This window comes from Lissotriton vulgaris, chromosome 9 (genome assembly GCF_964263255.1).
Source record: "Lissotriton vulgaris chromosome 9, aLisVul1.2, whole genome shotgun sequence".
NCBI lineage: Eukaryota > Metazoa > Chordata > Amphibia > Caudata > Salamandridae > Lissotriton > Lissotriton vulgaris.
In genome coordinates this window covers 763,964,509-763,978,155 of record NC_141697.1, presented here as the reverse complement: position 1 = coordinate 763,978,155, position 13,647 = coordinate 763,964,509, and the positions used below count along the sequence as shown (strand labels likewise).

At 46.1% G+C, this 13,647-nt stretch overlaps 1 protein-coding gene across 1 annotated transcript in view; it reads left to right on the top strand.

Annotated features, from left to right (window-relative positions):
• Positions 1-13,647, top strand: part of PACS1 (phosphofurin acidic cluster sorting protein 1) — a 1,518,728-nt gene that overhangs the window by 1,234,055 nt on the left and 271,026 nt on the right. The window contains exon 17 of the mRNA XM_086938495.1: positions 7,368-7,478. Coding sequence (XP_086794621.1) covers positions 7,368-7,478 — 111 coding nt within the window. The remainder of the gene's footprint in view (positions 1-7,367; positions 7,479-13,647) is intronic.

Below are 13,647 nucleotides of genomic sequence, written 5' to 3'. Positions count from 1 at the left end.
AGATGACCCAAAGTTCCTCAGCAAACACCCCACCCTTGAAAGCTTGGTGGTGCAGGTTTCTACCTACTAGGGGGCATCCCCGTAAGCTTCTCCGGATAGGGAATCCAAGAGGCTGGAATCACTTGGGAAGATGTTTTCTCCCTCCAGCGAGGCACTGCGGTTGGTGAATACTGCATGCTTTTTGAGCTGTTTCTTCCACTCCCTCTGGGAGACGGTTGCACGAGTGCTGCCACAATTCCCAGAGAAGTCCCGGGATGTGCTCTCTCAGGCGGTTAAGGATGGGAGAGATGCAGCGAAATTCACCATAAGTTGTTGCCCTGACACTCATGATGCACTGGGCAGCGAAATGTAATAGACAGTGGCTTTGCGGCGTCATGCCTGGCTTAAAACGCCTGGCTTCTTGGGTGATGTCCAGGCAAGCTTGATAGACATGCCGTTTGATGGATCCCGTCTTTTTGGGGAGAAGGCAGACTCTGCCCTAGTGCAGTTCAAGGACTCTCAAGCTACGGCCAGATCCTTGGGCCTCTCTTCTACACCTCGTGGCCAGTCTAGCTTTCGCCACTTTCGTGGCAACAGATGGAGGTTCCAGCCAGCTCAGCCCTATCCAACCACGGCACTGCGCAGACTTCCCATGTTGTGTGGGGACATGGACGCGCTTCATTTTGTCCAAGGAATAGAAGCCAGAAGTATTAAGCCACCCTGCCCTTGGAAGCCGCAGCCTCTAATTCTCATAGTCTGACTCTGCAAGACCACACCACTCCAGTTGGTGGGAGAATCCATCATTATCACCCCCACTGGAGGACCATAACATCGGACAAGTGAGTCTTGCAGATCATTCGGGAGGGCTATTCTCTGCTTTCCATTCTTTTCCTCCCATTCTGCCAAAGCAAGAACGGCTGCAGGGGGATCATTTATAATTGCTCCAAGAGGATGTTACAGTTCTCCTGGCCAAGGGAGCTATAGAGAGGGTCCTGGTTTCAGAAGTAGGCAGTGGCTCCTAATCCCTCTACTTTATGAATCCGAAAAAGAACAAAGGGTTGCTGCCCATTTTAGATCTTAGGACCGTCAATCTCTTCCTCCAGAAAGAGAAGTTCAAGATGCTTACTTTAGCTCAGGTCTTGTCTTCCTTAGACCAAAGAAGACTGGATGGTAGCGTTGGACCTGCAGGGTGCATATTTTCAGATCCCCATCCTGCCAGGCCACAGGTGTTACCTATGTTCATGGTAGACCACAAGAACTTTCAGTTCACAGTGCTCCCCTTCGGCCTTACCAGTGCCCCTCGAGTGTTCACCAAGTTGATGGCGGTGGTCACAGCTGGCTGTTAAAGGCGTCCGCCTCTCCGGCTGTTATCTCCCACCAATCATGCCTCCCGTACAGTAAACGGTGTTGGAGGTATGATTCCATGCACTGTAAAACTCCTCCAGGAGGCCCTCTGTGCTCCTGTTTCCAGTCTTCTAGACCTGAACATCACAACATAGCTGCTGCCGACCAGAGACCCGATTCTGTCCTCCTGTTACTGAGCCAATCTCAAGCAGGGGAAGGCAGAACAATAGGTATCCAGTCACAAGGAGGTTTGACCACCTCCCAGACAGGGTTTAGTGGATTGGCCCGGGTGGGAGCACTTGCCAGCGCCACTCAGTCTGCTTGAAGGGCACACTTGGTGCCCTCCTTGCATAGTCCAGTTCAAACCAACTCAGGGAGCCATTTGCTCCCGCTCTGGTGCGAAACTGAACAAAGGACATGGAAGTATCTTCCCCACTGTCTGACCCCTCCCTTGGGAGGGAACCCTGAATCGTCAGAACCCTTTCCTCAGGGTACTTAAGGGCTTACCGGAGTGATGTTCCCTAGATTGTTTGTGGGACAAGATTTATTTCAAGACATCAATTTTTTTTGGGACGATCTGGGCACTCTGGACTTCGCTGGACTTCACTCTGGGCATCAATGGCTGCAACTGGGAAGACGCCTGCGTTTCCTGATCTCCTCACCCTGCTTGTTTGCTGCAATTTCCGTGCCTGTGCTCCATACAGGAACCTTCCTAGGCATGTGGGCATCCAAGACACCTGAAGGAATCTCCCTTGAAGTGAAGGAGTGACTTCCCTGCATCTGCAGGCATCACAACTAAGCTTCATCTTTGGTGAGCTGCTCGAGGTCCTCTTGCGACTCCAGTACTTCCGGCCTTTGGGTCCTCCTGAGGTTCTCCTTTGACTTCTGCAGGCTCCACGCATTGCACGGACCTGCCCTGACTCCTCTGCTTATGGTGAGTGGCCTGGACCTTGCTGGTCCCGACCCAGTACCTTCTTCACTTTCCAAGTTGGTTGCAGTTGCAAAGGCTTGTTGGTGCTTCCAACAGACGCCGACCCCTCACCTCTCGACATCCAAAGTGGGACAGCTCATGCACAGCTCCTGGTCTTCCACAGCGTTGTCTGGTCCACACAGCTGCAGTTTCAAGGTCACTGTCAGCTCTTCTGCAACACTCTACTACGGTGGGCATTAGTCTTCTGGGCCTCCTGGTCACTTCCAAGTGGCATAGACTCTGTCCCCTCTGCTTGCAGGTACTTCTCATCCTGAATCCACCTTTGGGTTCCACAAGACACTTTCAACTTCTCCAGCAGCGGCGTCTTCCTGAAGTCCTCCATTGACTTTGACAGCGGTTTCTGACGCCACTTCACGCCTTTGCACACAGCTTCCCTGCTGTAGGTATCCAGGTTCCTAGGGAATCCACAGGTGGTTGTGGGTCTCCAACCTGCTGTCTTACACTGGGTTTCTGCAGGGTCCACTGGAAGGGTCCTTCTTTAAAATGTCAACTCCGACTTACCCATTGACTTGTATGGAGCCTGCAGTAGTGTTCCCACTCTGCACACAGCCTCCGCGGGGTTTCTGGTTACTTACCACGGGTAGTTCCTTGGGTCCCTGGCACTTCTACATCTTCTGAGTATAGTCTAGACTTGAGTCGTGTTTCGCATATCACTATTTTAGTATATGGTTTGGTGTACCCAGGCGACCACTGTGTAACTGTGCTACTTAACTGTTTCTATTGAAAAGTATTGTGTGCATTGTGTATATCTCCACATTGGAGATATATGTATGTGTTAGTGAGCGTCTTATAATGAATACATAGTTTTATAAATACACTGAGTGGTTCTTTTTCGCTTAATCTATACCTACAAGATTATGTTCCGGTAAAACAAGCTTCTTAACACATCTTCTGGATTAAGCGTGAAGGCTGCTCTCCACAGCTACCATTTAAAGAGCTTTCTAAGGTTGTGTAAGACAACTACAATCACTGTAAGGGTCATCTGGATTGTTGCAGGGTGGCCAATTACTTAAGTGTGCGCCATATACCAAGCCAATGTCTCACAGAGTATGATTTCAGTATGTTTGATACCAAACACAACAGGGTTAGTTACAGCCAGTTTAGAGATAGCCATCACATAATGACGCATGGCCACTCTAGATATCGTAATGGCTGATGCATTCACAACCCTGGAGAATGGACTCAGAGGATTGTAGGGGTGTTCTGCTCATGCATGGGTACCCACACACTTCGAACCAAGCACCCAGCCTTCAGGATTGAAAGCCCTGTCTTAGGGGTGACTTATAGGTTTTAGGTGCAGTAACCTCAGATATAAGGAAACTTATATCTATCGAAAGTGGTCTAGCACCAGCTTGCACAGGCTGCAATGGCAGGCCTGTAGTCATAATTTGAGTGGGCTACAAGGATGGCATAATTCATGCTTCAGCCCATTGGAGACCCCTGTTGTACCTATGCCCTGGGTACCTTAGTACCACATACTTCGAACTTACAAGGGGACACCAGTAGCAAATCTGTAGTGTAGTGTAGTACAGAGACTAGGGTCCTGATTAGCAGGATCCCAGTCAGACTAGTCAGTAAAACGTAATGACACCACCAAAAAGTGGGGGTGACCATGAAAGCAGATCCAACTTTCCTACACACAGTCATTGGTCTCCCGTGAAGTTAGAGCTCCACGTCAATGTGTTGGAGCTTTGAGCGATTAGGTTGGCACTAAAAGCATTTCTTCCCTCTGTCAAGGGAAAGTTGGTGCAGGTGTTCACGGACAACATCACTGCCATGTGGTACTGCAATAAACAGGGTTGGGTGGGGTCGTGGACCATTTGTCAACACCTGGCAGGTACTCTGAATGCTGGGGCAGACAAACTCAACCGCAGATGCCTAGCTGAGCACGAATGACGTCTCCAGTCAGAGGTGGCTCAAGGTCTCTTTCAGCAGTGAGGAGAACCTTGGTTAGATTTGTTCACCTTAGCAGTTAACGTGCAGTGTCAGCAGTTTTGCGCGTTATGGTTTCCAAGTTTGCTATCGCTCAGCAATGCTTTTCGTTGCGAGTGAAGCTCAGGATTATTCCACGCCTTTCCGCTCATACCACTTATGCCTAGAGTTTTGAAGAAGATCAAGAATGACCGGCCCCATGTCATTCTTGTAGCTCTGAACTGGGGAAGGAGAGTCTGGTATCCAGAGCCTCTGAAAATGAGTATTGATCCTCCAGTAAGGCTGCCCCTTCGGGAGGATCTTCTGTCGCAGCAGCAGGGGAGGATTCTTAACCCAAACTGGTCAAATCTCCGCCTTCATGCATAGAGATTGAGTAGCGATAGTTGATATAGCTTTTGACCTTCCTCCCAAGGTATGCAATGTTAGTTTGGAGGCCAGGTGGCCCTCCACCTAGACGGTATATGCCTGCTGTTGGCAGAAGTTTGTATCATATTATACTGAAAGGTCTATTGATCATGTTTATGCTGCTCTTTCTACTGTTCTTTTTTCATTCTTACCCTTGCCCTGCAGGGTTCTGCTTTGGGGACTCCTAAGGGTTATCTTTCTGCTCTATCAAATTTTTCTGCGGCTGCAAGACCAACCCTCTCTGTTCAAATCTCCAATTGTAAATAGGTTCTTGAAAGGACTAGGTTACTTGTTTCCACCCACACCCTCTGTCTTGCCTCAGTGGGACCTTAATTTGGTGCTCACTTTTCTTGTGTGCTCCTTTCGAGCTTTTGCACAACTGTCCCCTCCTACTGCTTACCATCAACACATCCTTTCTGGTTATGATAGCATATGCCCTGAGGGTGAGTGAGTTACAGGCGTTATAATGTAATCCCCCCACATGATGGCCTTTATAGATAAGATGGTGCTTCGCATCTGTGCTTCATTTCTTCCAAATGTGGTGACCCCATTCAATCTGAGTCAATATATCATGCTGCCCATCTTTTTACTCCTTCGCATCCCTCATTTTGCCCACTCTGTCCTGCAGGACTTCCTAGTATAGAAATCGTACCACAACCCACTGCCAGGATGGTATGGCTTAGGTATCTATTCAAAGGTAATAAATCTGCAGCTGTAAGTCTCTATCAAATAACAAGTTACTTACTTTCTTTAACGCCTTATCTGGTAGAGACCCTATCTAGCTGCAGATTCCTTACAGACCAGCCCATACCTCCCAACTCTGCTGACTTATTTTTAGGGTTTTCCCCTTTTCAGGGCCCTAGTTTTTGAAACACAATCAAGTCAGTCACTTCATGGCTCTGCGCCTCTGGCGAGGAAAAGTACTGATGTCCGCACACCTGGGTGGCGCCTATAAAGGGCGACTGTGATGTCATAACCGATGCACCAGATACCGATGATGTCACGCAGAGCCAAATGGAGCCACTCAAAAGTCCTGAAAGCTATGTGGAGGTATATTCAAGGATCCAACCTGTCTCTGATGAAATTAGGCAGTCAAGTGCATGGAGACCCAGTTGTAATGTAGCACCTTTCCTGGGTCTTTTGTCAGGAGGTAATGATCTGCCATAACTTGGGATCCATGGAATGTTCAGTATTCATGAATCCATCGAAAGATTCTTGTGTCCATGATAAAGAATACTTTATTCAAATCATTTTGTTTTATATGGATTTTGTGCTGTGATTTAGATTTAACATATGTCCCCTACAGTCACCTGGCTCCAACCGCTCTCTGTAATTATATAGTTTCACCAATTATGTGGAGACAGTGTGCCCCTTCCTATGCCCTGGCTAGTTCACTTCATCTTAGAGCAGTCAACCCCACCCCTACCCCTGTTGGCCATATCATACTCACATAGCAGGCCTAATGTCTTGCCACCGTTTAAATTACCTTTTTGTCGCCGGTCTCTTTTATCTAGTAATGCCAGTTTTCCAAATGCCGTGACATCTACTGAGGGATTGTAACTTTTGTTTGCTGATTGCACCTTCTTCCAGCGATAAGTTTTTGGAAGACGTTCAGAAGTCATCAAACAGAACCATGTGGTAGACTTTGTTTTACTCGGAGGGTCATCCAAAACAAGGATTTGCCAAGTTTCTTATTAGTGCTGACAGAGGGTGCTTTCACAAGTGAAGATCAATCGGCAAAAAAATAAATTATTTTTTGGGTTTCTTGCTTCTCAATTGCACTGAAGTGGAAATAGTCATTCAGCTGGAAGCTTCAAGCCCTTGTATTTTTCTCACTGTGAAATGATCTGAAAGAAGGAACCATATAGCATGGATGGGTGCAATGTCTGTCAACTGGAGCTGCTTGTAGTGCAAAAAATCCTACAATAACTCTGCATTAATCTGCATAGAGCAGAATTCTCTGAAGTATCAGATGGAGCCCTGCCTGTTCTCTATACAAAGAAACCAAGACAGGAGTAAACCTGGTAACCTAGGTGAGACCGGGTAGAGTTTGTAACACAACAATGTCTCAACTGGAAGTCATTCAAGAGGGGCAGGTAGAGTAAAAGTCTAAATGAAATTTTTACAATTCAAATTTAATCAAAATGTATAATATTACTCTTGAATGTTTGCCATACAAAGCACTAAATAAAGCAGGATCCTCAAAGATTTACAGAGGCGATTGTCTGTTCCGGAGGTTGAAAATTGGCAAAGTAGAACCACAGATGGTTGATCATGAACCAGACATCTCTTAATGGGAGGCTAGTGTGAAGTAAGCTACTAAGCAATTACGCAAATAGAAAGCTGATTGGATGAGTGACACCAGTTATTTAGGTTTCAGGTCTCTCTCATAAATTCCCATTTGTGTTCAAAATAATGGAATAGATGTATTTTTGCTATTTGTAATTTGTGATGCATGTCTTTCATGTTGTAATAATCGAATAAAGACTTCTTTGAATTGAATTGGAATAGAGCCTAAATCAAGTATGTAAAGAATGAATGCTAACAGTGTCTTTCTTTCAGCTTCTATGCTCACTCCCTCTCCCGCATCCACAGTCACAAGTGCTGTGTTACCACTTCTTTAATTTCTCATTTTTTTCACGCACCCTCCTATCAAATCGTTCATACTGTTGTACTAAGAGAAGGCATAAACCAGTGTTAATTTGCTCCTTCACAGGTTCTAATCCAGTAGCAAAATATATTGGTTCAGTGGACAGTCGGTACTGCAGTATGTTTATGGACTCTTCCTGGAGAGACCTTTTCGGCAGAACAGAACCTCCTCTCTCAGGTAAATACATTTAAAAACTAATTCATGGTTAATTGCTTCTGTCTTCTTAAGTGCTGCAGCAGTTTCCCCTTTGGTTTTGCAGTTTCTTTACAAACCTGGACCCAAATATCTTGTAGGTGTGTGAGGAAAACCTTCATATCATTCCAGCCCATCTATGTATAGTTGAATTTCCTCACTCTTAAACTGTGCTCCCTGGACCCATGATTGGATAATATTTGATTCTGTTTCTGAGGTGCTCTGTGACTTACAACAAAAAACTTTCTGCCTCAGCAAATACCTTTTCCATTTCTCTTTAATCTATGTTTAAGGCTCCTGCTAATCTTGCTAAACTTCTTTCTTATTTCAAAACTCTTTATTAGGCATTTAAATTACAGAAGCATACCAATATTGAAACTGAATACTTCCTTGTGAGCAATTAGAAAATAGTACTTACCTATTAGAAAATAATGGATTATTAGAACAATATAGTCTGTAAGCTTACTCAAATACCTTTGCACCAGGTAAGTATAATGAAAAAGGGTGCATAAAAGCAGGATCCCCATGCAAATGGTTAGATTAAAATCAAATAGGTTTATTCTATTCTAAGTACCCCATTTACAGTTTGCACTCTTCCTTTATGTACAACTTTCATTCTGAGGAATGCCGCAATCATGTTCTATATATAGGATATAGATATAGGAGCAGTCGATTCTCAATTACAGTATTTTCTTTTATATTAGGTATCTTACACACCTCCCCCTCTATAGATTTGAGCACTTTATAGATGGTACCGTGTACAAGAACAATGCTTAACTTTGTATTGCACGTCATATGCAAATTGTATAATATCTGTAAGGACAGGAGTGGACTCTGCATGGTATATGGACATGTCCCATGCATGGAACATGACTAACTGCATGCAAAACAGGTTCTTGACTTCGTTTTGGCCAGCTGTCAGTGTTCTGAGGCCTTGGGCTGACCAAGGCAACACCGAGGTCCAGAATCAGTTCTTTTCATCTGGAGGGAAGCATCAAGCATACCCTTTGCAATTATATAGTCCTTGGTTGTTGACGCACAATGTGGTGGTGGCAGCATACAGATTTTTGTTAATTAATAGTCCTTAGCAGACCTTCTTTCTTTACAGTGGGATTGTGGCCTAAAGACCCCCTTGTGTAAAGTTCCACTCAAATGCAATACATTTGATGCGCATTGGGAGTGTGTATGCATGGTGGCTGTGTCGAAAATATTTGATAGCAAGACTGTGTGGTGAGACTATGATTCATGGGGCTGGTGGGATCTATTTCTGGTTGCGCCTGGATTGGCATGACACAATACTGAGGGTTGATACGGCTTCCCCAAAGGTGGAGATCCAGACAATTGAGTAAGGCTAGAGACAGACCTATCTTTAGATGGCCCCTGTGGTTATTTAATCAAGGTTTGCTTGAAACCAGCATCATCTCAACCTGCTGTGAGAGTCATTACCTTGCACAAAGGTGGTCTTTGCACTACAGAAAGAATATAACATTTGAAAGGAAACCTCCACAAACCAGTTACAGCGCCTTAGACAGTGGGTCCACATCCCCTGTCTGGAAAATTAGTATAAAAGTGGGAACACAACTACCCCACTTTGTTCCAGTTACAAGTTATTTTTCGACCTAGAGAGGGGATGCTCTGTAGAGTACTTTAAGGGTTGCTGTGTGAGCAGAACTGGTGTTTGCAGGACAGCTAATATTCCAGAGGCGAGGGGACATCAACTGAAAAAGAATTGAACTTGCTGGAGAAGCTGTGGGTTTGCCTAAAGCCTAAAAAACGTCCAGTATGCTCCAAAAGGGTATAAACGTGAATGAGTAGAGTGAGTGGAACACCAAGAAGAAGAAATCTAGCATTCAATTTTGTGCCCCATGCCTACCAAATCTCAGAGGGGTCACCTAGCCTCTGTATGTGGTTGATTTGGTGAACTGTGTGAAGCAACATTAACTTTAAGTAACTGTGAGTACTCCAGAATCTCCTCCTCGACCTCAGGGACTTGCCTGCTGCTGGGCTGTACATCCAGCAGTCATTGCCGCTGGAGCAGAGGTCTTCCCTGACAGCTTGTACTATGTATACACCAGAAATTTCATAATGGAAGGTACGTAATTTTTTCATTAGGCTTCTTTGACCTGTGTCCCATGACTGAAAAAAACTAAATGCCAAACTTACTTTGTATTAAGTCCAACTCAAACAAGAGTGCTTGTTTGTTCATTTAGATGGCTTTCTCTATTTGTTTTCCTCAATTCTGTTGCTTATGCATGTTCTCGTAAAGCTCAAAAGATCCAACATGTCAATAATATTCATTGCTCTTGACTGGCATGCTGCAAGATTTATTGCAACCTGCTTCATCTGTCTTGAAAATCATACAAGAGTTTGCCTTATAATCCAGATCTCCTGTCAGGGAGGGTGGCAGACACAATTATTCATCACAGCCATTCGTCTCATCCAAATATTTCTTGTAAGGTCTTTTAAGTTTATAAGAGGTGTTCCACTGCTATTGTTGATTGGCTCCAGCAAGTCGAGGTGAGAGGAAAGATCTACACCAAAAAAATATTCTAGGATTTTATAGTCACCACTGTTAATTCACAGTTCAGACTTAAGAGGATAGGGTCATCAAATATATTTGAGATGTTGTCTCACTATAAACCTAACAAAGGCATGCTTTATCATTGGCGGCCTCTCACTCTGGGGTAGAAACAAGGCCACTCCAGTGGACACAACCGAGGTAGAAAAATGCCCTGGGAGTTCTTATAAATATTGTGGCAGGACAAATACTCCTATCCTCCTTGAAGCAAGTAAAGTAAAAAATACTGATTATTATTATTATTATTATTATTATTATTATTATTATTATTATTATTATTATTTATTTTTATAGAGCGCATAGTCACCCTGAGGTATCCCAGCGCTAGAGACCCTAACTCTACCGTACAACGGGCCAGGGGCAAAAACGGGGGGAGGGGATACAGGGAGGGCAGGGGGAGGGGAGCAGGACTCAGGATGAAGGGGAGATATAACAACTAGGGAAAAAGATGAGTTTTAAGCTGCTTTCTAAAACGTAGGTATTGAGTTTCAAGACGCAAATTGCGGGGGAGCGAATTCCAGAGGCGGGCCGCTTGGACTGAAAAACGTCTTCCTCCTGATCGGACTTTCCTGAATCTGGGGGTGATGATGAAATTTTCTATATCTGAACGGAGGGATCTTGTAGCTCTATAGGGAGTGATGACTTTGTTAAGGACTGGAGGGCCTTGATTTTGCAGTGATTTCTGGACAAGGCATAAGGCCTTGAATTTGACTCGCTCCCTTATGGGGAGCCAATGAAGGAGTTTAAGAGCAGGTTTAGCGGAGGTTCTGGCAGGGGTATTTGTGATGATCCGGGCAGCGATATTCTGGATTCTCTGAAGCTTGTTGAGGGTCGCTTCAGGAGCGCCTAGATAGATAACATTACTGTAATCAAGCCTCGATATTATTAGGCCTTGTATTAACAGTTTTTGGGAATTAAAGGGCAACAGGGGCAGGACTTTCCTTAACGATTTCAGGAGCCCAAAGCAGATCCCTGATACCTTCTTAGCCTGTGTAGAAAATGAGAGGTCAGTGTCGATCCACACACCCAAACTTTTTACCTCTGTTTTTGGATCAGGGGGGGACCCAAACAAGCTGGCCAGATGTTCGGGGAGAGTGAGATTCCTTTTGGGCCAAGAAGGAGGACTTCCGTTTTTGTCCCATTCAATTTTAGGGCTGACCTATTCATCCAGCAGTGAACTTGCGTGAGGCAGTTGAATAGGTCAGCTGTTTGTTGTTTAGGGTGGGACAGAGACACCACCAGTTGTGTGTCGTCAGCATAGCTGACGACGCTTACTCCGAATGGGGTGATAACCTCCTCCAACGTGGACATATAGATATTAAATAGTGTAGGGCTCAGGGAGGAGCCCTGAGGTACACCACATTGGAGGGGCATCTCGGAGGAGCGGGCGTTCTTCTCCCAGATCTGGTCGGTCCGTTGGGCTAAAAAGGATGAGAGCCAGGATAGAGCAGAGCCTTCCACCCCAACTCCTTTGAGTCTTTTAATGAGGAGTTGGTGGTCGACGGTATCGAACGCTGCACTTAGGTCGAGGAGGATCACTGCCACTGATCCTCCTCCATCCAATAGCGCTCTGGCTTCCTCTACCGCCGCCAGGAGGGCGATGTCCGTGCCCTGTCCTGGTCGAAAGCCTGTCTGGGAACTCTTTAGCTTGTGATTGGCCTCCAGAAACTGCGAGAGTTTCCTATTGACCAATTTCTCTGCAATTTTGCTAACTCCTGGGAGTAGAGAAATAGGTCTGTAGTTAGCCAGATTTTCAGGGTCGAGTGATGGTTTCTTTAATAGGGCTTTTACAACAGCTGTCTTCCAACTCGGTGGTACGACTCCCTGTTGGAGTGAGGCGTTGATCAGATTAGTAAGGGGGGGAATGATCGTGGAGGCTACCTCCTTAAGGATCTGTAGAGGGGCGGGGTCCCTAGGGGATCCGCTCTTCATGGATTTGAGCGTATTTCCTACCTCTTCTGTTGTAACTTGGTCCCACGATGAAAGACACGTAGGTGACGTAGGGTATGGAAGAGTGATTTCTTCGCATGGACTTGAGGGAGGGATTGAAGCCAAAATTATTTGGATTTTGTCGTGGAAGAAATTAGCCAGTTGATGGCATTTCTCCTGATCGGTTTTAGGATCGGAGGGGAGTTCCAGTCCCTGTTCTGGGATTTTTGTAAGTTCTTTAAGGATGGCGTAGGATTCCTTACTAGAGCATCCGGCTTTCTCTATTCTCTCCTGAAAGAAAGCGCACTTGGTTTTTCGAATGGTGGTTTTATAGGATAGAAGGGAGGCGGAGTAGATGTTTTTGTTAATTTCCGTTTTGTCTCTTCTCCAGGAGCGTTCTGTTCTCTTGCACTCCTGGCGCAGAGCTCTGAGCTCTGGGGTGTACCATAAGGCAGGAGATAGTCTTTTGGGGTGTTTAAGGGTCGCAGTTATTGGGAGCAGTGTATCAAGGGAGGAGGTAATCCACTCATTGAACTGCTTGTCAGCCATGGCAGGGTCGGACGAGAGCTCGGGAATGGAATCTGTAAGGGCTGCGGCCAATTCCTCAGGTACCAGTTTGCGCCATCGTCGGTCGGTTACCTGAATTTTAGAGGTTCGGGGGTTCGTAGTGGGAATTTCCCAGGAAATAGGGACCAGAAAATGGTCCGTCCATGGGAGGGTCACAGGTGGTTTGGTGGTGACGGTTACTATATTGGAAAAAATAGGGTCCAATAAGTGTCCCTTCTCATGGGTAGGCTCATTATTTACTAGTCGGATATTTAATGATGTTAGGTCTTGCCGAAGGTCTAAGGCCAATCGATTCGTAGGGTCCATGAAGTGGAAGTTTAGGTCACCTAGCATAAGAAAGTTCGAGGTGATCGAAGCTAGTTGAGACACTGATTCAACTACGGCATTAATACAATTCCCAGGAGCGCCTGGGGGGCGGTAGATCAGTAACCCTGTCAGGGAATGAGCTGGGGAGGTTTGGATGGAGAATCGGCCACTCTCGCAATCCTCGATATGGGCATTGGAGGTTCTACAACTAAATTGTTCCCTGAAAATTATAGCCACTCCCCCTCCTCTCCCTTTGGGTCTGTGTAAGGCTTGACAGAGATACCCTGGGGGAAGGGCCGTGACAATATCCGAGTCAGTGCTGCCTGATAACCATGTCTCCGTTAGAAACAGTAGATCGAGATGCTGATCTTGAATTAATAAATTTGTTTCGACCGCATGTTTAGGGAGGGAGCGGCAGTTGAGAAGTCCCAACTTCAGTGCGGGTTGTGTCGGGGGCTGGGGGGATGGGTTACAGCGCATACAATTAGAGAAGGTCTCACCTTCAGTATGCGTGTGGTGGCAGGCAAGGATTGTCTTTGGTTGTAAGGCGCGCAGTGCATCTCCAGTATATATCAATCGCTCATGAGGGCCATCGGGCAGCGTCACTGGGCCTAAGGCCGTCTGGGCCTGGACGGGCCCAGACGGGCTTGCCTTTGGCGCGCCTTCGGCGCGCTGACGGCGCGCCCGCTGCGCCCGTCCGCTGCGCTCCCTGAACTGACACATAATTTATGGTCCAGAGGAGTATTGATAGGAGGTGGGCGTGGCCACCCGGAG